This window comes from Gigantopelta aegis, chromosome 4, assembly GCF_016097555.1.
Source record: "Gigantopelta aegis isolate Gae_Host chromosome 4, Gae_host_genome, whole genome shotgun sequence".
NCBI classification, from domain to species: Eukaryota; Metazoa; Mollusca; class Gastropoda; order Neomphalida; family Peltospiridae; genus Gigantopelta; species Gigantopelta aegis.
The window spans coordinates 103,473,522-103,498,935 of NC_054702.1; the positions used below are offsets into that span (position 1 = coordinate 103,473,522).

At 35.9% G+C, this 25,414-nt stretch overlaps 1 protein-coding gene across 1 annotated transcript; it reads left to right on the plus strand.

Moving 5' to 3' along the window:
- The first annotated feature begins 4,752 nt into the window (after nt 1-4,752).
- LOC121371642 (lysocardiolipin acyltransferase 1-like) lies at nt 4,753-19,426 on the plus strand. The gene is made up of 5 exons (XM_041497677.1): nt 4,753-4,978; nt 13,091-13,289; nt 14,434-14,546; nt 15,169-15,319; nt 15,749-19,426. The coding sequence occupies exons 1-5, from the start codon at nt 4,796-4,798 to the stop codon at nt 16,222-16,224; spliced, it is 1,122 nt and encodes a 373-aa protein (XP_041353611.1). The 5' UTR covers nt 4,753-4,795; the 3' UTR covers nt 16,225-19,426.
- Nucleotides 19,427-25,414: the final 5,988 nt, after the last annotated feature.

A 25,414-nucleotide genomic window follows, 5' to 3' on the forward strand; every position in this document is an offset into this window, starting at 1 on the left:
GAGGCATGGGATTTTTAATCCAGATACCGACTCCAAACCCTGAGTAAGTGCTCCGCAAGGCTCAATGGGTAGGTGTAAACCACTTGCACCGACCAGTGATCCATAACTGGTTCAACAAAGGCCATGGTTTGTGCTGTCCTGCCTGTGGGAAGCGCAAATAAAAGATCCCTTGCTGCTAATCAGAAAAGTAGCCCATGTAGTGGTGACAGCGGGTTTCCTCTCAAAATCTGTGTGGTCCTTAACCATATGTCTGACGCCATATAACCATAAATAAAATGTGTTGAGTGCATCATTAAATTAAACATTTCTTTTTTTCTTTTCTTTTTTGCAGGTACTTCACATAGTGGTTGAGACTTTGCCTTTTTAGTTAGTTTTTTTGTCTTGTACTGGAGCTTTTCGTGTAGTGGGTGTGACGACAGTCTTTTCATCTTTTCTCCTTGGATGAGGACCTTATATTCTCGCCTAGACTCCAGAGGCTCAAGGTCTGTTGTTTTGTCCATTTCTCTGATTGGAGTGTTCTTCATAGCACCAAGGATGATTCTGAGGCCCATGTGCTGCACTTTATCCAACTTATTCCTGTTTGCTTCTGAAGCAGTTGTCACGGTTAGAGAGGCATATTCCATAGTAGGTCTTATAGTTCCAGTGTATACCTGCTTGAAGACCTTGGAGTTGGCACCCCAGTTAGTCCCAGCCAGTTTCTTCATTAATGACGGTTTCCTGACAGCTCTTGCCTCTGTAGCATCGATGTGAGACTTCCATGTCAGATGTGTATCTAGTGTCAGTCCAAGGAAAGTAGATGTTTCTGATTGTGGCACTGGCTGGTCTTCAAGTTTTAGCTTCACTTTCTCCTTTTGAGTAGAGAGGGAAAAGAGTGGTGAAACTGTTTTTGTTTGGTTGAGCTGGAGTCCCCATTTTTTGGTCCAATCATTTACTTTGTTAATGGTGAGTTGGATTCTGTAGGTTGCAGTTGATGTATGCTCCTTGGAGCTCCACACAGCAAGGTCATCATCATGTAGGATGTTGGAGACGTACTTTGGTATGACTGCTGTGATGTCATTTATGTAGACAAGGGACAGGGTTGGTGATATCACACTTCCCTGGGGCACTCCTCTCATTTGACGATGTTGCCAACTATGTTGACTACCTCCACTCTTGCAGTGCGTTGGTACAGGTAATCACTCAGCCATCTGTGCATCTTTCCCGTTGACACCTGCTTCCAGAAGTTTGAGCAACAGCCCCTCTTTCTAAACTGTGTCAAAGGCCTTTGTACGGTCAAACAAGACTGCAATCACTTTCTTTTTCTCTTGGAAGGCACTCTTGATTCCCTAGGTAAGGTAAGCTAGCTGATCTTCTGCACTGTTGTGCTGTCGAGAGCCTGTCTGTGTAGGAGTCAGGATAGAGTTGGACTCCAGATGCCAGAGAAGTCGCTTGTTGGTGACTCTTTCCATCAGTTTACCCACGCAGCTGAGGAGACTGATTGGCCTGTAACTTCTGGCCTCTTGCTTGTCTTTTCCTTTCTTAAGAATAGTCTGATCTGGGCTTCTTTCCACTTTGCTGGGGCCTTCCCTACATGCCAGCTTTGATTGGAAATATGCAAGACGTTTCCCTTTGCTCCAGGCTCCGAGGTGTTTAAGCATTTCATTTGTGATTCCATCAGGGCCTGGTGCCTTTTTCTGTTTGAACTGTCTCAGTGCATCTTCAAGTTCATATAGGCTCAAACATGTAGGAGCTTTCTTCAGTTCTCTGATCTTTTTTCTGACTTCCCCTAGTCTATCTGATGGACGTTTGATTTCACTTTCAGATTGGTAGACTTTGGCAAAGATATTTGCCGCTGCTTTCCATGTGTTTTGGTTCTCTGTGTGTTGTCTTCATTCAGCATTTTTGTGAGTTGCCAAAGTTTTGTTGTGTCCTTTTCAAGATTCAAGGATGTGGTTTTCTCCTGCCAGCTTGTCTGAGTTTGTTTTATCTTTTTGTTGATAAATATTGTTTGGTCTGGTTGTGTTTAGCGATGTTTTGATTATTAGGAGTTTTCTCCATAATATCCCTGACCTCACTTAGCTCTTTGTGCACTTTGTCGAGAGTTCCAGAATGGTTTGTAGTTTCATCTTCATCCCCTTGGTATTGTTGCTTTGCTGCATCAAGGATGGCAATTGTGAAGCGTTTTTGTCAACATTCTGCTTTGAAATACAGATTTTCCTGGTGATAGTCAGTTTTTTTAAGCGATCCCAGTTTGCTTTTTTGTAGTTCCAGCTAGGTTGTAACTTACCTACAGTGCAATCGATTTGCTTTTTATGTTCAGGATGACTGGCCTATTGTCACTACATCCGAGCTGCTGGCACACTTCTCTGGCAGTGGTAACCTGGATGTCATCAGTGGCAATGGCAAGTCCAGGGTTGAATATTGTTATGCTGAATCATCTTGTTTGGTGGGCTGTAGAGATTGCAGACAGTGATGTTCCTGTGTTGTAGAATACGTTTTACAGTGATGTATTCTGTGTCTGCGTCACTTGATCTTTCAACTTCCACAGAGGAGTGAGTGTTCTTGACAAGTGTAACAACTCCACCCTTTGATCGATTTTCCCGGTCTTGTCTGTGAAGTTCATAGCCTCAAACAAAGAATCTATGAGAGCTGTTGAGGTGGGTTTCTTGAATACAGCAGATGTCAATGCTTTAGGTTTTGAGGAAGTTCTGCAGCTATGTCTTCTTTTGTCGCACTCCTTCAGCATTCCAATGCATCATGCAAAGTTGTTGACTGGTAGCTCAGTAGCTTGGTTTGGGCCTCTTCGAGACTGGTAGCACTGTACCATCCCATCCTGGCTGCAGTCAAACAGGACGACACCACATCTTTCAAATGATACTTGTACGGCCATATGATTGTAAAAGCATAGACATCGGATTATCTCCCACACCATGATGGCTGATGTCTTCCAACTTCTGTAGTTGAGGTTTCTACTCAAGTCATCTTCTCCTAGGCTAGCTGCTTGACAAAACTATCGGGCCTAGCCTGCTCGGGTTTTGGGGTCAGAAATTTCCTTCTCCTAGACAGTCTTCCATGACTTACGTCCTCTGTCTGTCCTTGCTAATTGCTCATAGCTGGGGCTGGATTAGTGAGTGTCAGACTGTGTCCATGCACACTGCACCTCTGGGGCTCCAGCTGCTCCAAGATCCCCCTGTCTAGCCTGGGTCTGTGAGGGCCCAGTTACCATGGTGTGTCAAGCTAAGAGAGTAGGGGGCACTGAGGGAGTCTTGTCTGTGGAGAGGTTATGTATCGGGAGGGTGGGACTTAAGTGCATCTGCCCTCCTTTTCACCATGTCAGGTCATCCGGCGGCTGTAGTTGAAAGCGAGAGGGTTATAGGCCTATGATACATTACAGCATTACACATCACACAGACCGGTGGTCAGGAAACAACGACACAACCACAGCCTTTGAAATACCAGTCATGGTGCACTGGCTGGAACAAGAAATAGCCCAATAGGAATTGATCCCAAACCGACTGCACATCAAGTGGGTGATTTACAACTGGCTATATCCCACCCCACTCTGCAAAAAAGGGGTGGGGACTCCAATTGGATCTGCGCCTACAATGGGTCACAAGATCAGCCGCCCTCAGTACTTTAGGGTTTTCCCCTGTCTCAACCAGTGCCCCAAAGCTGGTACATCAAAGGCTGTGGTGTGTCTATGGGATTGCACATATAACTATGAACGAACCCTTGCTGCTTTAATTCAGTTATCAGTAAGCATAGCCATGGGTGTTCGGGTCCTGGTCTGAGGTTATAGGATGAACACAGGCTGGTACTAATCATACACCTATAACCTCAGACCAGGACCCGAACTCCCGTACGCATAGCCTATGTGATGGCAGCAGGTTTCCTTTCTCTCTTTCTCTTGTCAAAATAACTACATATTAGACACTAAATAGCCTATTTAGTTTTACAGAATGCTGAGGTGTTGTTAAATACAAACTTTCCTTGATTTGTAGGCAACGCTATATCAAATAATATCTGGCAGGGTCAAGGGTTGAGGTGCGCCAAACTTTTGATAGAGCAGTAAATACAACCAGTCCTGCCATTGGTAATAAATGTGAGTTTGTTGTAATGTGTGTGTGTGTGTGTGTGTGTGTGTGTGTGTGTGTATAACACACACACACATACATATATATATATATATATATATATATGGCCAATAAATATGTACAATTTTATTCTATCTAGTGCTACTGTGACGATTTAAGTATAGCCTTGTGCTTGAAACATGTTTGGGGTACCTGTAAAACTAAGTATACATTCTACAATTCTGTGTGAAATGAGTAATAATATATCCATGAAAGGTACCACTTCCTTCAGTTAACACTGTGGGGGTAGGGTTGGAGTATTCATATTTTTTAGTCATAATTTGGTTGATATATTGCAGTGTCTTTAATTACGTACGTTAACATTGTCGCCTATGCAATTTTATTTAGTACAGTATAACCTCTACCGATCCCACTGTAACTCCTCGGCTATTTCCGTATAGAACTCGATCAAACTTCATCAAAGACTCGACTCTTTTAAAATTTCGGATGATCTGTTTTTTTATTGAACGTTTTGTAGTCGTGTATTCCTAGTGAGTAAAGCTAATGCCCTGGAATAATTGTAGAGCTCCAAATACTATTATTATTCAAATTAAAATACTAGAAATTACGTAAATGGCCGAGGTTTTCTAATGTAATTACCGGTATTTCCGGTATAAATAAAGGTTATTTCCCTTGAACAACAAACACTGACAAGGGCGGTTTAGGCAAAGTAATTTGGTTCTATGATTTGCAGCACAATGGGGTCTTTGGTCTATGGCATATTATTTTGTACCCTTCTTTTTCTTACAAGTTTTTTAGGTACACTTTGCTTTTTAACTCCATTTATGCCGTTTGTGTTGGTGAATCCTTGGTTTGCACGACGAGTATTCGATTTCTTCCAATCATTGTGGATTGTGTATGCAGTGGTAAGTTATCGGCAAAGCAGTTAATTTATTATTAATTAAGATGCAATTATATACAGTCACAGCTGCAATACAAACCCAGATATTTATTAGAGACCAATGCCAGAAACCAGTGGCACGTAAATAATTGAAGGCACAACATTAATACTTGCAGATAAAAAGAGCCTAAAATATTCAAACTTCAAAGGAATCTGGAATGCTCATGCAAGGCTTTTGAACTGGTATGCATATTCAACATATATAATGCACATTATTGCTTAATATCAACAAGTATAATCTTATATTTAATTAATAAAATGGTTAAATGTTACGGCTATATATAACATCATTAAACATGCGCAGCTATTTTGTAGAATCATAGTCACTTCGTACCCAAGTCATATCGTACCATCCATTTCGTACCATGCTGCCTGGTCATTTCGTACCTTGGTCATTTCGTACCATTGCAAAAAGTCATTTCGTACCCAAGTAATTTCGTACTCTAGTCATTTCGTACCATTGTGAAAAGTCATTTCGTACCCCAGTCATTTCGTACCATAGTCATTTCGTACCCTAGTCATTTCATTCCAGTATATAGAAAACGAATTGACTATATAGCATAAAAGCAGTGGGTTTTGTTTTAAAACTTTATTTTGACAGTTTGAAAACCAGAACACGTTATTGTGCAGCATATCGTTATCAATACCCATAATACCTGTCAACTGTTATTTCCATTTTACCTGACAAGAGCCGTATATGGTATTTACTACTAACTGCCAACTTCGATTTTGTGTGAAATGGCTCCAGATAATTAGTCAAAAACAACAAAACAATATAATGGACCAACAAAATATTATTTATTTATTAGGTCTTCTTTTCAAACTTGCTTATTTGCATCTTATTTGTTTAAGAAATAAACAATAACAGCCATTAAAACATTAACTACCTTACTGATTGCCAAATTAGCCAATTGCTAATGTTTATACAAAGTGGCAATAATTTTTAGTCTTTTGATGATAAAATATCCCTTAAATTAACCACAAATTTGTAATTTAATGTTATTTTGTAAAAGACTTTACCGGGGTGATTGTTATAAATTGTTATACCATGGTACGATATGACTTTCAGTTATGGTACGAAATAATCAAGGTACGAAATGACTTTTTGCAATGGTACGAAATGACTTTTTGCAATGGTATGAAATGACCAGGGCACTTAACGACCAAATTAGGTACGAAATGACCATGGTACGAAGTGACTAGCAACCATTTTGTACCATCCCAGTGAATACGCTCTCTGGCAAGCCGGTGGTTATGTACCATCGACGTCCGAAACTGCATTCACCTAAAGACAAAAACACAAATACGATTATTACGGAAATATTATTCTACATTTTTCAGCAACAATACGTGAAACAAAATAGATTGCAATCAGTTAACATAAGAAATCAACAATGCAGGCCTTTCCCCAGGATTTTTTTAAGGCGCTTACAAGTTACATATTTAGCATCATTATAACACAAAAATCAAGCCAAAAGAAGTGGGGTAGTGAGTTGAAAACAGTTAAGTGTTTGTCTTCAATCCATCAAATCATGTTGGGGTTGTTTTTGTGTGGGAGGGGGGGCTTTAAAAAAAAAAAAAAACCCCATCAATTCCCCACCCCCAACAACTTCATAATTTGCATCATGTTGTTGTTGTTGATTTCAGCGTCGTGTTAAATGCTTGTTGTGATTTCTGCTTGTAAAATACCTAAGCTAAGAATGCTGACTTCACAGTATATTCCATTTATAAAAAAAACTACAAAAAAAACCCCAAAACGTTAATAAAATAAAATTTTACTTTAAAAAAAAAATCCAGCTAACTTATTAAATGTCATCTCACAGTTTAACAAATATATATCTAGCATTATCTAACAAATATGATTATTGTAAACTAATTCAGTGCACGTTTAACTGCAATTTGTATAAATACTGCATGCACATTTCCCGCGATCGCGATCTCAGTGCGTGCTCTCGACCATAGGTACACAATTAACAAAGACAAAGGAAATAACGAAACTGCAGTTAGGTATTCATTGATGCAAACAACTATTGTTTTTCTACACATTTACATCAAGATTTACTCCTGTGTAATCGTATTGTTCATGTCCGCAACGATATCTCTTGACACGTGGGTGTCAGCTGACTCTGAAGCGTGACGTATATTACGCCGAGAGCTTTCCTCAGTTCAGCCAACAAACGTTTTTCCTAACGTTCGCGAACTACTTGATTGGTGTCCGTCGTGTCCATTTGGTTTAACGTGAAGCGCACAAAACAGTGTAGCGAACGTTTTGTTTCCGCTCGGTTTGGCTGAACTCAGCCCTTGGGATAGCCGACATGTCGTTCGGCCCTGAACTGGCATGTGTATTCAAATTGACATGCATTGTCGGTTTGTTTTTATTACTTTGGTTCAAAGACTTTACAAAATTAAAATAGCAAGTTACATATCTTCCAGACATTGAATCGCCGTCACATTGCTGTCATACATGTCGAATACATGCGTTAAAATTAAATAACCATGATTATTAAAATTAGCAAACATCATAAGGCATACGCTGTATTCTGGATAACACCGATTCTCGTTACCGGTCGCCAGATCGCTATTATGCTAATTGAATATTTGGTATTATTATGTTTGAGGTGTCGAATAGATTATGTAACCGTTTGTTCACATCAGAAGATAGAAAATGACGTTACGGATCACAGCTCCATTGTTTTGTATACATGTTACAAATTAAGCCGACACGGTCCTGCAGTTAAGGCGCTTACCAGACATGAAGGCGCTTACTTGGCTGGCTAAGGGAGCACGGGCCGTGTCGGCTTATCGCTCTAGGGAAACCCCTGCAATGTGGATGTAAAACAAATCCATTCTAGTAAACAAAAGTGAAATACCCTCCGGTAAACAGGAAAGAGTGCAACGTTTCTAACCACGTTCAGGCGCATGTGTGGTTCATCATTTTCCATTTTCAAGGCCACTACATGAAAAAATATATGTTTCTTAACTATGCACAGTTGACAAACACTTAGTTTAATAAAAAAAATTAAAGGAAAAATCGAATTTGTCAAGCGTTCTGGTCCGGTCTGCGTTTTATCAACACATATCGCTAAAACTTGATGTCAATACTGATGGGCATTACGTTTATACCAGTGAATAGTTTGTAAAATATCATGTTTTTTAATGAATTGATTCATAATTGACACAATTTATACACGCAACATTATTTTCAATTATTATGAATGGATTGTGAATACTATTCACTACAACAGAGGCACAAAAATGTAGCATACCTTTTGCAAATCGAATATAATAATTGAAAACAAATTCAAACAACAGGGGTATTAAAAATCATAAAAATTAAATGCTTTGGCCTTGTTATCTGGCACATGTGAGGTCATGTGACACACACACAATGTTAATTCATCTTTCTCCATTTAAGTCCATTTCTGCGAGTCATGTGGACCCAATATCGGTAATTTTAAGGAATAAACAAAAACGACTTAGTAAAATTAATGGTATTAGGAGTTTGTAAAGTTTTGTATTTAGATACTTACTTTCCTGAACTTTATTGTTTTTGAAAATGTTCCTGAACTGTGAAGAAAAACCTCATAAATGAATGGCATGCCGATGACAACAAATTGGATGTTGATTGTGCGAACCGTGCACGAGAAAACAAAGTGAATGGAATTTGAAGCATAACGCAGTTAGGGACGTTGACGATAAACATGACACATTAGGAATTAGTCTTAGAACTGAAGAAACAAATGTACCTGATTTTTGCGGATGCATCACAATGTTCTGTAATAATAGCCATCCCAGTAAGCAAGACTAGCTCTGGGTGAGCAAAAAAAACACCGCCAAATTATCTACTAAACTTAAAAAATTGCAGAAACAGATATTTTCTAATAAAATATGAATTATTTCATAAAATTATTTCGCCAAATCAAAATAAAATTCGCCAATTGTTTTTGAAATTTGCAATTGGCAAATTTGTCGAGTACCAGAGCTAGCCCTAAATACGTATATATTATTTTTCATTACAAAATAAACCACCATTGTCAAAGTGTTGAAATATCATGTTTTGTTCATACATTAATCCCCATACTGAAATGATAATCGGAGTGTTACTTAGTTTATTGGTCTTTTCTTTCCCTGGCCTGTACCTGTGATTCCTGATTGGTAGGTGTATATTTGGAAGGTATCCTGTCATGGTAATTAATTGCCGCTGTCTAAACATAAAAAGAAATATGTGCCGGTTTGATTAAGATCACAGTATTGTGGATAATCTGCCACCCCTAAAATGGCAATAGCCATTATCAGCCGTTCTGCTTTATTACTATAGATAATTCTGTAAAACTCTTGTTTAAGTAGACTTTCCCATTTCAGTGTTCGAGATTAACGGTATCCCGATATCCCGGGGATACCAGAATTTAATTTTGGATACCAGACTTCAAGAACCCAGTATCCCACTGGGATGCCATATAATACTAAATTCTCAGGTGGGATACCAGATTTTGAAATGTTAGTATCCATTTGGGATACTGGCCAAAAAATTTAATCTCGAACACTGCATTTGAAATCACAAAACTTACCAATTCTGTAGTCCCAAAGAAAAGAAAATTATCACTTGGATATCGTGAGTGGCCGTTTTTGCTTCAACATATGCTTGGTTAACAAATTGATTTAAATATTATTTAAATATTCATAATATGTGCTATTGTTCCACATATTACACATATTGATGTTGTTTCTTTGAATGTATGTAGGTATAATATCATGTATAGATTAGAGAGGGCCTCATGAGAGACCAGTCACCTTGTTCTGAATGTGTTTATTCTCTGAAAATAACAAATTTTATTATTATTATTATTATTATTATTATTACCAATAGGCCTAACAATATGCATTTTTTCTTTGGATTTTTTAAGAGAGAAAAAATACTATATCTCCTTTTTGTTCTATTGATGCAAATTGAAATATATATAGTTAGTTAAATAGTTTATTATACTATCAAGTCATTTATGTTGTTTTACAAGTCAGGTTGCTGACAGTGAAGTGCCTTGTTGTAAATTAGAGTGTTTGTTTACAGGAGTTGGTAGGAGCTAATGTCACTTCGCTCCAAGCTATAATACCAGATGCCAAGAAAACTAAAAATGGCTGCCCGCAGTTAGCGGGAATAATAACATTTTTTTATTAACTCTAAAATTACACGTTTTTCATTTCTTAAAGTGTCAGTATACACGTTTTTCATTTCTTAAAGTGTCAGTATGTGTTGGTGGTCCATCTTTCCAACACAAGGCTGATGTTTCAGTTTACTATCCCTTTAAGGATTGTCTGTTAAGGTATTTCCCTTTTAGGTTTATGGGTGAAGGGAGTAAAATAAAAGAAGGTATATATGCAAATTGTGTGTAATATTACTGTAGTAGTGTGGTATGAAGTGCTTCTACTGGCAGTAACTAGTGAGGATTTCCCTGTTAGCTCAGTTGGTAGAACACTGGACTCTTGTACTGAGAGTCTATGGTTCAAATCCACTTAGTGGAGATTGATTTTCATGCTACATTACTTGACTACATAATGTTTACACCCATAATGTTTTTTGCAAACTCACATTGTTATGGGTAGACTAATGGAATGCCTTGAAAATGTAATTAATATAATATGGACGTTTTAAGTAAAAGTATTTGAATATCATGATTGATATATCATTAGCTGGGCTCACTCTAGCTCTTTTTTTTTATTAGCCAATTTTGGTAAAAGTTTCATTTTTTTAGCTAAATTTAAAATGTTTTAGCCAGAACAATTGTAACAAATACTGAATATTATTATTTAAGGTGTTGTCATAAAAGGAAATGAAAGTTACAAATTATATTTTCCAGATGTGAAAAAAACAGAATTATTTGGGTGTATCACAGAAAATCTGTGCAAAGAAAATTGGTTGTTTTTGGCCAGAAGAAAAGATTATATAGCAGGTTAAACTGCCCAGGTTTCATGTTTTGCCGGCATCCTACTTTTCTCCAGAATCCTTTTTCATTTTTAATGAGCAGCTTAACGCTACATAAGAATGAAACTGTTACATAAGACTTATCGATTTTCACCATAAGATGCTTACGGTAGTTACCTATGCATGTAATTAACAACTCAATTACTCAAGACAGTTAATTAACCAAAGGCTGTGTACTGTATCATGCAATGCATTCACTATTATATCAATTTGTCCTATATTTACTTTATTATATATGTTCCTATATGCCATTGTGGAATGGTCCGAGTGTAAAGCAAGTTATGTTCTGTAAGTCAACATTGAACTAATTTCGCATATGTCTGTATTTGGTTATGCATGTCCGAATTGATTTTGAATACTTGGAAATAATTTTGGTGGTGCTTGTCAAATGACCTACATGGTATATCAATTAATTTGTTACTGTTCTATTTTATTAATCATGTACTATTAGTAATAATTACATATACTAGTTTTAAACATGATACAATGACACCCACCCACCTCTGAATCGGCCATCTTGAGCCCCAAGTAAAACACAAAATCTGGTTTCCATGGGTGTTCAGTTTACAGAGGTTTGGATTGAGCTAAGAGCATTTGTTGCTTCTGATCTATATTAAATATATATAAAAAAAAAAATGAAATTTGTTCTGGACAAGACACTTATTTCCAGGCATTTGCAGAGTTGTGAATAGTCATATGTGAGGGTCATCTGTCGTTCAATTTAAATCTTTTGTCATACATATTATGCAGTTAGTTTAATTAATTTCTATCATGCTAGTGAAAAAGTGATTATAGTTGGCTGCATCCATTTTATTTTGTGACAAATTTTGGTGGATATTGTTAACAACCTAAATCAACATACTAATAAAAATAAAATTTTAATTTGATTAACGAAAAGGTACACTTCGATCGAATTTGCAGTCTTTGACTAAAGCCATTCCAAAATTTAGTAACCTGAAGATCAGAAATGGTGTTTACTATTTTGTGTCCACTGTTTGTTCTATATGTTGCTTTCAGTTGCACTTACTACAACCAAATCTTTTGTTCATGTTAATTGTTAATTCTGCTTTTTAGTAGAAACAAATAAAAATAAATAATGACAATACAGTGGATGTGGTCAGGTTCTTCGTAACGATTACGTCTTGGGTAATAAACTGAATGTACACCGACTTTGTGAAAACGAAACTTCATTATCGTGGCATACCTGTTCGTGAGAAAATGTTTCTGAAAATTGTGTAAAAGTCCATAGAAAAGGTCTTTAATTAATAAGAAGATGTTAGGACTATGTTCAGTGACAGCAAACAATGCGAACGTCTGCTGTTTGGCTGAAGTCGGAACTCATTGTAAACATGACTGTGTGCATGAAAAATAAAATAGGAAAAACATGATTTGACAAAAAGTTACATTGGTCATGTTTCTACAAATACTGTCAGACTTGAGTATCTTTATCCCGAGATGTCAGATTTAATTTTCACCAGTTTGATGATACAGGAAATATTTTATTCGACCGCTGACATTTTCATTAGCCCATGGTGAATTAGCAATTGGCTAGCATGAGCCTAGATTAGGATATGTTGCTAGAATGCAAGATAACTTAAACAATACATTGCTATCATTATTTTATATTTTATTACATTATATTTCACTGTATATGTTTTATTATACATTTAAAAATAGCTCCATTAAACAAATTTGTTGTCATGTCAACCGTCAAGATTGCATGTTTTTCTTTTTAAATCCCTAATTTAAAATGGTACAATGTTTTAGTTAGAACACTGGTTACATCCACAAGATAATTGTAACTGTTTCTTGTGCTGTTTGATATTAAATTGCAGTGTTTGTCAGGAATAGCAGTGTAATGGATTACAGGTGGATAATACAATAAAATAAAATAATATAATCTTTCATTGTAATTTGTCTGTAACATAAACTGCTCTTCTTTTTTTTAATATAATATTTATCGAAATAGATTTGAACATTTTGTAACTATGATCAGTGTGTGATAACTTACAACACATATACAATATATACATGTATACAATATGTAGCATCACTCTATTAAAGGTTTTCCTAACACTGAACTTTTTATTTACATTGCAGGCTCTTTGTGAGATTATGATGGGTGTGAAGGTGATAATCACCGGTATTCCTCCTGACAGGTTGGAAAGTAATCTCATCGTGATGAACCACCGGACCAGACTGGACTGGATGTTCTACTGGTCGTACCAGATACGATGTGGCTCAGTACACAACATGAAGATATCCATGAAAGAGAATTTGAAATACATACCTGGCCCAGGTATTCAGTCACTTTAGTTATCAGTCTAACAGAAATCAGGACCAATTGTTATAAATACAAATATAATACTGTAGACCACACTGAACTGTTGCATGCAGTTTGTGTAGCATTTTTTTGTGAACGTCTTTACACTTTGTATTATGGTATGGCATTGTTCGTCTGTACGTATATACGTCCATCTGTCTGTTAACTTTTTCTTGTCCGGACCATATCTTGCATACAGATGCATACAGGACCATCAAACCTCACATGTAGGAACAACTTGGGATAGCAGTATGTATATATATTACTATAGGTCACTGTGACATACTTTTCACAGTCTACTGCACATAACAGTAAATTCTTGTCCGGACCATATCTTGCATACAGGACCATCAGTCCTCACATGCAGGAACAACATGGGATAGCTGTGTCGTGTACTATTACTAGGTCACTGTGACATACTTTTCACTGTCTACTGCACATAACAGTAAATTCTTGTCCGGACCGTATCTTGCATACAGGACCATCAATCCTCACATGCAGGAACAACATGGGATAGCGGTGTGTCGTGTACTATTACTAGGTCACTGTAACCTACTTTTCACTGTCTACTGCACATAACAGTAAATTCTTGTCTGGACCATATCTTGCATACAGATGCATACAGGACCATCAAACCTCCCATGTAGGAACAACTTGGGATGGTGGTGTGTCACATACAATTACTAGGTCAATGTGATACAAATAATGGGTGTATCATGTACCTCACCGGTACTCATTTAAGTAGTGAGATGTAGCTCAGTGGTAGAGTAACCTGTGCATATAAAAGATCCCTTGCTACTAATACCACAATTTAGTGGGTTTCTTCTCTATAGACTATATGGCAAAGTTACCAATTGTTTGACATCCAGTAACTGATGATTAACAAATTGATGTGCTCAAGTGGTGTCCTTAAAGAAAAGCGATTTTTGACTAACACTGTAACATAATTGTGTTTCCATTGCTCACCTTCTAGATTTACATAGTGCACGTCACAAGTTTCAGATTAGAATATGATTGTAAATGTGTTTTGCATCTGTTCTAGCTGACTACATTAATCCATTCGTTCATCCCTTCATTTATTTCTCTATCCTAACTAGTCTTGTTTTTCCGATTATCTTAGGATGGGCCATGCAGTGTGCTGCATTTATCTTTCTGCAAAGGAAGTGGCAAACTGATAAACTCCGAATTACAGCAGCCCTCAAATACTACAAGCTAGTAGATGTAAAACCACAGGTACGTACTGCAACAAAATATACCAACACCCACGGCTAATTTCAAAAACAATTGGCAAATTTTATTTTAATTTTGCAAAATAATTTCATGTAATTATTTATATTTTGTTACAAAATAACAGGATTTCTGCAACCTGGCCCACCAGTTAATGTGTGTGTTGGGTAGTTAGGGATTCGGGTTTTTAAATATGTATATCTATCTATCTATCTATCTATCTATCTATCTATGTATATGGGGCAGGACTTAACTCGGTTGGTTGAGTGCTCTCCTGAGGTGCATGCATTGCAGGATCGAACCACCTCAGTGGATCCATTCAACTGATTGGGTTTTTTTCTTGTTTCAAATAGTGCACCACAACTTGTCAAAGGCTGTGGTATGTGCTTTTCTGTCTGTGGGAAAATGCATATAAAAGACCCCTTACTACTAATAGAAAAAATTAATTAATCAATGTGCTCTAGTGTTGTCATTAAACAAAATAAACAAACTTTAATTTTATATGTATGGTGTGAATGAGAAAATAGTACTCAACATTTAGTGAGATAATTAAGTATTTATCTGCATGTGATCTTCATTATATTATTCAGCAGTTTGAAATTGCTTACCAAATAAATCTTTTTTAAAGATCTTGCTGTTCCCAGAAGGGACTGACCTAACAGAGGAGACTTTGGCTACAAGTAATACATTTGGTGAGAAATTTGGCTACAGGAAATACAAAAGAGTATTACATCCAAGGACAACTGGCTTCTGTTTTTTGGTGGAAGAAATGAAAAAAAGTAAGGGATATAAAATTAAAATGTGATGAATTGAAAATAGCAATTAATATTAGCTTCTTGGAATATTGTAACAATCTCTGAAAGTTACTTAGTGAATTGTGACAAAAGTTTTGATTAGTTGGGTTTTTTTTATTTTTTTTTATTTTTTATATTTAGAGTATTTCTTTGATAGTTATTCAGAAGTGGCTAATTTAAAGAACATTTTATTAGCCAAATGCAAAATTATGTAGCCACTTCGTATCAAAATTAGCAAATGGCTAATTTGGCATTGGACAACCAAAAATCGAAAGAGTTCATTAAGTACTGTTTTACAAATGTCTGTCATATTTTCAAGTCAATATTTGAAAGCAATAATAATCATGAAATCTACATGTTCATGTACTAATTCATTTTGTTTATTTAACTAGTTTTTGTGTTTGTTTTTCACAGATAGAATTCTGGACTCTGTAGTTGACATTACAGTGGCATACCCAAAGAATATTTCTCAAGCGGAAATCGATATGCTATATGGAAATTTTCCAAAGGAAATTCACTTTCATGTTCATTTAACTCCAAGCTCACAGTTGCCGGAAACTTCAGATGATTTGGCTCTTTGGTGTCGAAAACAATGGGAAGATAAAGAGGATAAACTGGAATTATTTTACGAAAAGAAACACTTTCCCGTGGATGACATGCCGAATGATCACGGCGACTGTGACGAAAATAGAAATTGTGATGAAACCACTGTGAAATTATACATGTATGGTGCACTTGTATTTTGGAAACTCTTTCTTATTATAACCTTGTATGGGTTACTTTTTCTGCCATATTTTCGTGTGTATATTCTTATAAGCATGATCTGTTTCTATTTAGTGGGGAAAAGGCATGGTGGTCTGGACAATGTTATGTTCTTGCTAAAGGAATAATTATTTTACTTCACTTTATGACTTTTATTCTTTCTGATACACCTTTGCTTCACAATTTTAGTTGTAGCAAAGAGTGTTTTTTTATAAGGTATTAAGATCTACCTTGCATGGTGATTCTTGGTTAAGTTTTGAATCTCACTTTTGTAAATATTTTGTTGAAAGCAATAACAATCATGGGATCTAGTAAAATCTTCATTACGGACTACTGGATTAATTTTTGACACAAATATTTTTTAACCTTTACTCTCATAAAATGTTTATAAACACAGAAAATAATGTTCATATATGTGAATCGGTGAGTATTCTTTTTGTGTGTTTTTCTTCTTTTTATGATATTTTAAATCGGTTAATGTTGATTAAAATTAGGCACAACATTTTTATATCCAGCAAAACTGCAGGAGATATAAATGCAGTGTGTCAGCTTGTATGACGTTGGGCATGATATCTCGCTTGCAGTAGTCCGAAGGTTAAAAGTTACTCTGTGTAGCAGTGACATCATGTCACTTATAGAGGGTTTCATTGGTTTGGTAAAATAACCTCAATGAATGATATTATTTTGTATATTTTTATCCATATTTACATTCATATAAATAAATTATTACCCCAGTTTATGTGTGCTTTATAAAATTATGAAACCATGTTCTTGCTTAGAATCCGAAATGATTCCCAAACTTGTTTCATAAATTTTAATACATTACACGTTCAAGTAACCACTATTTAAATAGATGGGTAAAAACCACCATATACAAGTACTCTGTACGTACTTTAGTGTTCATTGTAGTAATCCTAATCAGGATATTTAGTTCAGTCATGTTTGTTGTATAATTTTGTTGACAGTGGGTAACCTGCATTGTTTTGATTTGAACTGTTTTTTCTAGTATACTATCATCTATGTGATTATTTATAGTGCAATGAATCAACTGGTAGTTTTCCCACCTATATCAGTTTACAGTTACTTCCCTTGTGTGCTTTGTGCAAAGTGTTGTCTGTTTTGTCTAGGTAGTCATATTTGTAGTTCCGGTGAAGACTTAATTCTTTTCTGAAAGATACATAGTTCTCTGATACACTGTATCGTAGTCTTGGTTAAAACATGCTTAGTGTGTTCATCTGTATATGTCCAGTGTATTCCCGGTTGTCCTAATATATTTAGAAAGTCAAGTCTGTTTTGATGTGATCATTAGGTGCATGTTGCAATTTTGATAAAACATATCTTTTAAAAAAAAATAAAAAATTATTAACTTTTAGAAATACATGATAATGAATCATTGGAATGTGACAATTCAGAATACTCTAATTGCTCACCAACATAAACATTTGTACCTCTCCAGCACATTTTAAAAATATTGGTTCTAGACTGTTGGATGAATTTGTAGCCAATTGTTAACTCGGAACTAAATTTTCGATGACAGATGTGAAAATTGACTATCCCCATCAAGAAGCTGTGTTTTAAGACAGACATAACATACAGTGGTGTAAGAGGTTCAAGTACCTTTCAAGGTACAATCTTGACTTTGCAGCACATTGTAACATATTTCTGGCTCACATAGGTTTTTAATAATTAATATTATATATCAATTACATTTTCTTAATTAAAATATCTATGTTCTGGTCACTATAATACTTGCATTAGCTCAAACTTAATTTTATCTTTTGATATATGTTTATGTTTATATATATATACATATATAATTAGTGGAAGCTGAAATATCATTTGAGCTAATACAAAGATTAGGATTTAACTAGAATCATATTAGATATAGAGGTATTCATATTTTATGATAATATACTAGTAATTAATTTGTAATTTAAATCATTAAAAAGGCTTTGCTAGATATAGATTTGTTACTATGGATACAGAGTGAGAAATATTTCTGTAAAACATAGTCTGACAATCATTGAGTGCCCGAAATAAATGTATGTAAGGAGGATTACTTAAAACAAACTGACCATCCATTATTTTGGTTATAATATCCGGAATAATGACATTTATAAATACTCTTTTGTATTTGTAAAATATGCTATTATACAATATAATGTATCATCAGAATTACCACTGAAAAAAGTGACAGGCATGTAAATCACTTTTACACATTATTGTGTGATGATAACATCAAGATCAACATGCTATGTGGCACTGACATAGTCAAGTATGGATGACACAGATCATTTTAATAATAAATATTGTAGATTGTAGTCTTTTGAGTCTTGCCATCTAAATAGAATTGTTGCAGCTTAACTATTTGTGTTGTGTAACAAAAAAAAGCATTTCTTTTCATATATTATCCTAATCTTTCACCTAATTCAGCCCATCCCTCCCCAATATCCCCAGGAACTTGTCAGAACATCCCAACAGCCTATCAAATGATAATCTAGCCATTTGACCTCTTCATTTATAAAAAAAAAAGGAAGAAGTTTGTTTTGTTTAACGACACCACTAGAGCATATTGATTTATTCCTTTAGAAGGTCTTTTGCTCGAATTGGATACAAACATCTGTTTGGTTGAGTAAGATTCAAAGCTCCATATAATCCACATTGCTGCATTCTTCTCCATCACAAAGTTCCAGATGTTCACTGTCAAGGACTAAGAAATTGACTGGTGTTATTTCTGTGATGTTACATGTATTTTACATTTGTTATTTCATATAGATCATCATTAATACTAATTTTGGTAAGCACTATAAGTGAGCTATTCTTATGTTCGGGATATTCACAGCTCCATGGCTCTTTATAAGGATCACAGCACCAGTATCATAGTTCCTATGGCAAACCTATGTGATGAGGCATCTACCCACCGGGCTGTTAAATCTTGTAGTTAGGTGAAGGATTACATTATTGGTAGTGAGTGAAAAGAAATGAAAAAACCCCACCCCATATTATTTTCTCTTTTCATGAATGCTTAAACACAATAAGACCTCTTCAGTTTCAGCATTACCACTTCTAGTGGGTCTGTGGAAAGAACAAAGAGGTCTATGGGTATTGGGAAAATATTCATAAAAAGAGAACATAGGTGCTTGTGTTGTTTTCATTCTGTGTTGTTTTATTTAAAAATATATGTAATACAGTATCTTTTTTACAAAAATTTGTGTTTCATCAGTGGCATTATGTTTGGTTTATTTATTTGTTTCAATTTACTTTATTAAGATTTTTTTTATCCACAAAATATGCAATTCATTGTCAACTGAGAATAAACGTTTAATTCACTGTTCTTGAATTATTTTTGATATACAACAAAATTGTCTGGATCTCATTGAATGGTTTTAGGGTAAGAGAATCTTTCCAACAATCTACTTATTATCCACAGTTATCATTTGGAGCTTATCAGATGGTGGTGGGGTAAGAGAATCTTTTTGTGACATCTACTTATCCACAATTATGGATCCATCACCAATTAAACAGTCATAAAGTTTGTTTTGTTTAATCACTAGTGCACATTAATTTTATTAACCATAGGTTATTGTATGTCAAACATTTGGTAATTTTAACATAGTCTTAGAGAGGAAACCCGCTAGATTTTTTCATTAGTAGCAAGAATTCTTTGATATGCACCATCCCACAAACAGAATAGTACATACCATGGCCTTTGATATACCAGTCGTGCACTGGATGGAACGAGAGATAGTCCAATGAGCACCGACAGGGCTTTGTCCTGCCCCATACAAATTAAAAAACAAAACATAAAACATGTACTCTGTGTGTGAGCTTTTTAAGAATTATCTATACTGTGCAGTATCGTATTATATTGGGGCAAATCCACCCCACCATAATAAATCTGACGAACATGGATTACTTCCCTTGGACGTTGAAGACTGGTTAAATAAATTTATCAAACTATCTAGTTAATAGCCGTACTGCGAAAGGCATTTACCGTACATCGAACTTTAGTTTCCAACATTATTCTTAATTCAGTCGAATGATTCCAAATGTTTTCAAATTGTTGGCTTGGATGATCTTAAATGTTTCTTGCTTATATGCATGTATATATTTATATTATATTATATAATTCATTGAACTTGAGTTTATGCTACTCAACATTATCTGCTAACAGGTCCTGAATTCAGAACGAGATACGTAATGAATGATTCCAATAGGATGTTTATTTCAAACGAAACAGGTGGGACTATAACTAGAAAACCACTGTGGATGGCTTGGATGATCGTTAAATGTTTTCTTAGCTTATATGCAGCCATTGATCATTGTGACACGTAGTTAGTCACTGACACAGGAAACACGTATCCTGGATTTTTTTCAGTAACAGCAAGGCATGTTTCTTGCTTATAAGCATGTTTCTTGCTTATATGCATGTATATATTTATATTATATTATATAATTCATTGTAATTGTTATTGACCTCCTGAAGGCTTAATATGCTACTCATTTTTTTTACTCCTTCGTGGACACGAGATCTGCTAACAGGTCCTGATTTTAATTAGATTAAGAATTAGACTATTCGAACGAGATACGTAATGCTAGCCTTCGTCAGCTGTTCCAATAGGATTCCAACATTTTATTTCACCAGCCACGAAACAGGTGGGACTATAACTAGAAAACCACTGTGGATACTCTTAAAACGACTCCATTATCGATAACATATATGTCAAGTTTTGGGGATGAAGTTACGTTTGTTTTGTTCAACAATATTAGTAGGAAACATTGCTTTATTAGTCATTGGCTATTGGATGTCAGCCATTGATCATTGTGACACGTAGTCAGTAGTCACTGACACAGGAAACACGTATACTGGATATTTTTTCAGTAACAGCAAGGCATGTTTTATAAGCACTTTTCCATAGACACGTCAAACCATACCACGGCCTTTGGATATACCAGTCAAGAGGAACTGGTTGGTACGGTGGAAGTTCAGTTGGAGAATAGGTCCACCTAGGGAGTACGATTCTTCATCAGAATCATCTCAGGCGAACGCTCTACCGACTGAGCTAGATCCCGCCCAAATCTGGAGATCAGTATCTATCTGTGATATTTGTGTTTTTGTACAGTTCTTTACACTGTTTTTGTTGAATTTTTATATTGATGTTGATCATCACTTTATTTGTTTGCATTACCATAGTTTGACACCCAATAGCCGATGTATTTTTCGTGCTGGGGTGTCGTTAAACATTCATTCATTCATTCATTCATTCGATTACTCAACGATTTTTTATTTTTTTTATGCATATGAATCGGAATTTGAAATGTGTTTAAATCAAACCAAAGGAATAAAACTAAAAAGTTCAGTTTTAGTTTCCGCTATCTCATATTACTAAATAACCGCAGATAAATATGTTACTACTGATTTACACGGCCCGTCTGACCAATGTTTGGCCTAATATTTAATTTTTTTTCAAAACCCACACACAGAAAAAACACCATAAACAATTGGGGGAAATCCCCCAAAACAAAGCAATACAAACCAAAACAAACCAATAATGCATGGTGTCGTTACTCGTGCTCTAAATATAATATCACATAATTAGTTTCAAAATGTCCCCCTAAAAACATCTAGTTAAGAAATATCGTGTTTCAAAATGTCCCCCAAAAAGCATCTAGTTAAGACAAATATAGGTGGGAGCATTGTGTCACATCTTCCACCCGTAGTGGAGTCGAAATAAGCCTTACTTATAATTTACACATAGAAATAAAAATAAAAGAAACTACTGAAGTCATATTAATTTTATATCTCGAGTTATGCAAAAAACTTTTTTTTTTAATCGACACTCGGTAGTGTATTTTATTGTGTGTTAAACCGGCCTCGGTAGCGTTGTGGCAGGCCATCGGTCTACAGGCTGGTAGGTACTGGGTTCGGATCCCAGTCGAGGCATGGAATTTTTAATCCAGATACCGACTCCAAACCCTGAGTGAGTGCTCTGCAAGGCTCAGTGGGTAGGTGTAACTGGTTCAACAAAGGCCATGGTTTGTGCTATCCTGCCTGTGGGAAGCGCAAATAAAAGATCCCTTGCTGCCTGTCATAAAAGAGTAGCCTATGTGGCGACAGCGGGTTTCCTGTAAAAAAATCTGTGTGATCCTTAACCATATGTCTGACGACATATAACCGTAAATAAAATGTGTTGAGTGCGTCGTTAAATAAAACACTTCTTTCTTTTTATTGTGTGTTAAATGCTTTAAATCTGTTTTAATGTTATATTTATATATTTTATTTGTCAAGTATTTTATATAGTTGTCATATAAGTGAGGTTAGACTTTAATAAAAAAATTGTTTATCTACAAGTCTGTCCGGCTGTGTTCCATACTAAGCTATGTGACAAAAGGGTTTCTAATTCCGATTAATAAGTACAGGGATTAATAAGTACAGGGCAACAAATCGGCAAGTAAGAGTTACACTTGGTTCCCATGCTGGAGATATCGATATGTTGATTTATTTAAACTTAATTATTTTATTTAAATTGCATAATACGAAAACTATTGAGTAGGCTAGGTGCTATTAGGACAGTGAGATGAACGAATTATACTTGCCCGTCGGAGTATTAAGGGGTGGGGCATAATACTCGTCTAGTTAATCGGTATCAATGTATATATGAAAATAAAATATGTATATATGTATATATAATAATGTATATGTATCTGCGTGCATGCGTGCATGCGTGCATGCGTGCGTGTGTGTGTAATTTTGTAACCCTAGTGTTACTGGTGTTGTTGTACATGTCCTCTGTGTCATAATGTTCTGAATGGAACTCCTTGTTAAATTAATCATTTCTAATATTAGTAGTACGTACAATGGGCAAAGGCCACTGCAGTGCGATAAAATATCTTCTGTTTCTTGGAACAATAGTGTGACGTCACAGGTGTGTATTGATAATGAGGAATGAATGAATGAATGTTTGTTTAACGACACCCCAGCACAAAAATACATATATCCTCGGAAAATAATTATATATTTATATCTTCTTTCACTTTTTAAGGTAACAAGTGCCCCCACCCCTCCCTTCTTGAGGAATAAAGTTGTTTTTCTCTCCTATTTTAGAATGATAAAGGTGTTATCTTCACTAGTAACGTCTAACAATATCATTTCACTATTGTTTTAAAATATAAAGTTACACTTATTATTGTATATACATGTTATAAAAGGAAATACTTCAACATTTACAGATAGGCTATATTTTTCTTTCACAGTCAGTCAATAAAAGGAGTAGGCTATTAATTTTCATATAATAATATTTGACGTTTGCATTTATTTTACATCATAAATGTATTTTTATATGGGTTTTTTATAGAGATTTTAAACAACATTAAGGCACAAACGTTTTCTACACATACGTTATTTAAAACCTAATGAAGACATTAGTGTCCATTATGATATGAAAAGCCATCCAAATGAAACTAAATGAATGAATGTTTAATGACACCCCCAGCACAAAGGGGGAAACTGGTGCAATACCTACTTTAGACCTTAACCGTGTGTTATGTTAATATGTTACCGTCCACACGGTTGACATTTAAAGACTACCCTCGCACCGTGTCCTACTCATAAGACAAGAAACCTGGCACGATAGCTCTTAAACAGTCCATACGTTATTATACTGGAATACGATTTACAAAATAATTGTTTTAATTTTAAAAAATAAAATTCGAAATCCTTTTTACTTTCAAGTTCTGTATCTATTTTTATATACTACTCAAAAGAATTTAAGGGTCAGACGATATTATCGACATTATTTTCTGGATGTCAATTATATTAGCTAGACCATATTGTCACGCAGGGTATTGTTCCATTTCGACGAAAGTGGGTCTAAGCAACCCATAAATGAATTAAAATCCACTGTCATTGACACTGTCGACTAGTTCTAATGGCGAAAACATGCTTACATTTGCACGTAAATTAGGGCGAAAGCGAAAGGTCTGCTAAGTGCCCATAACTTGCTTTTTCACAAAGCGCTTCATTTGCACGCTTTGCACGTGTATTCCATGTTCCCAATGCTGAATTTCCGTATAATTGGAGCTTGCGTTCGTGTATGGTGCACACTCCAAATTCGACAATGGTACGACTTCAACTGACTATCGAAGATCGAGGAAGGGCTATTGCTTGGCTTCAGGATGGCAATACGCAAAGAAATGTTGCTCTGAGACTTGGTGTCAGTCAGAGTGTCGTTGGCCGACTGTGGCAACGGTACCAAGCAACGAATTCTGTTCGAAATCGTCCACTGTCGGGAAGACCCCGAAGCACTACAAATAGAGAGGACCGCTACATCACCAATATGGCTCTACGTCAACGCACAACCACTGCACGCCGATTACGTGACAATCTGCGGACTGCGACTGGAACTCGAGTGTCTGATCAAACCATACGCAATCGTCTGAGAGCCAATAATCTACGCTGCCGTCGCCAGGATGTTCGACCACCACTCCTACCACGTCACAGAACGGCCAGACGTCACTGGTGCACGCTTCATCTGCGGTGGCAACGTGTTCATTGGGGTCGAGTGATGTTCACTGGTAACGGACTTTCTCAGACAACAAGGTATCGCCAGGATGGATTGGCCAGCATATTCGCCTGACTTGGCCCCAATAGAGAACCCCAGGGACGAATTAGGCAGGAGAGTTCGGGATAACCATGCCCCTCCGGCCAACCTTCATGATCTGGGTCAACTTCTTATGGCAGAGTGGCAGGCCATTCCCCAAGAGTTCTTCAGACGTCTGATCAACAGCATGAGGCAACGATGTGTCGAGTGTATTCGCGCCAGGGGTGGATTCACACACTATTAAACGAATGTTCTAATGTGTAAAATCCATGTTTGACAACCTTCAACTTTGACAGCATGTCATGTGACTTTCTTGTATACAGTGACGTTTATTTGTGTGTATTTTTTGTAAATATGGAACAATAAATAAATTTGTTGGTGTAGTTTACATCATCAATCTAATACACTCTGAAAGTTATTAGGTTATAAATTTTTTACCCTTAAATTCTTTTGAGTAGTATATATATAGATTAAAACACTTTAACGAGATTCGAACTTGCTGTACTGATTCACCCTGGCGTTCCGTAAGAAAAACAAAATTAATACTAAATTAATCGTAGTTAAGATCAATATTGTCAAACGCTCGGTTCGAATGCAGTGTAATACCTAGTATTCAGCAATTAATGAATTGCAACAGAGTTTGCGATGCACTTTAGACCAAGCAATCCATCAGCAGAAACCCGGCAAAATTATATACATTTTTAAACGTAGGCTATAA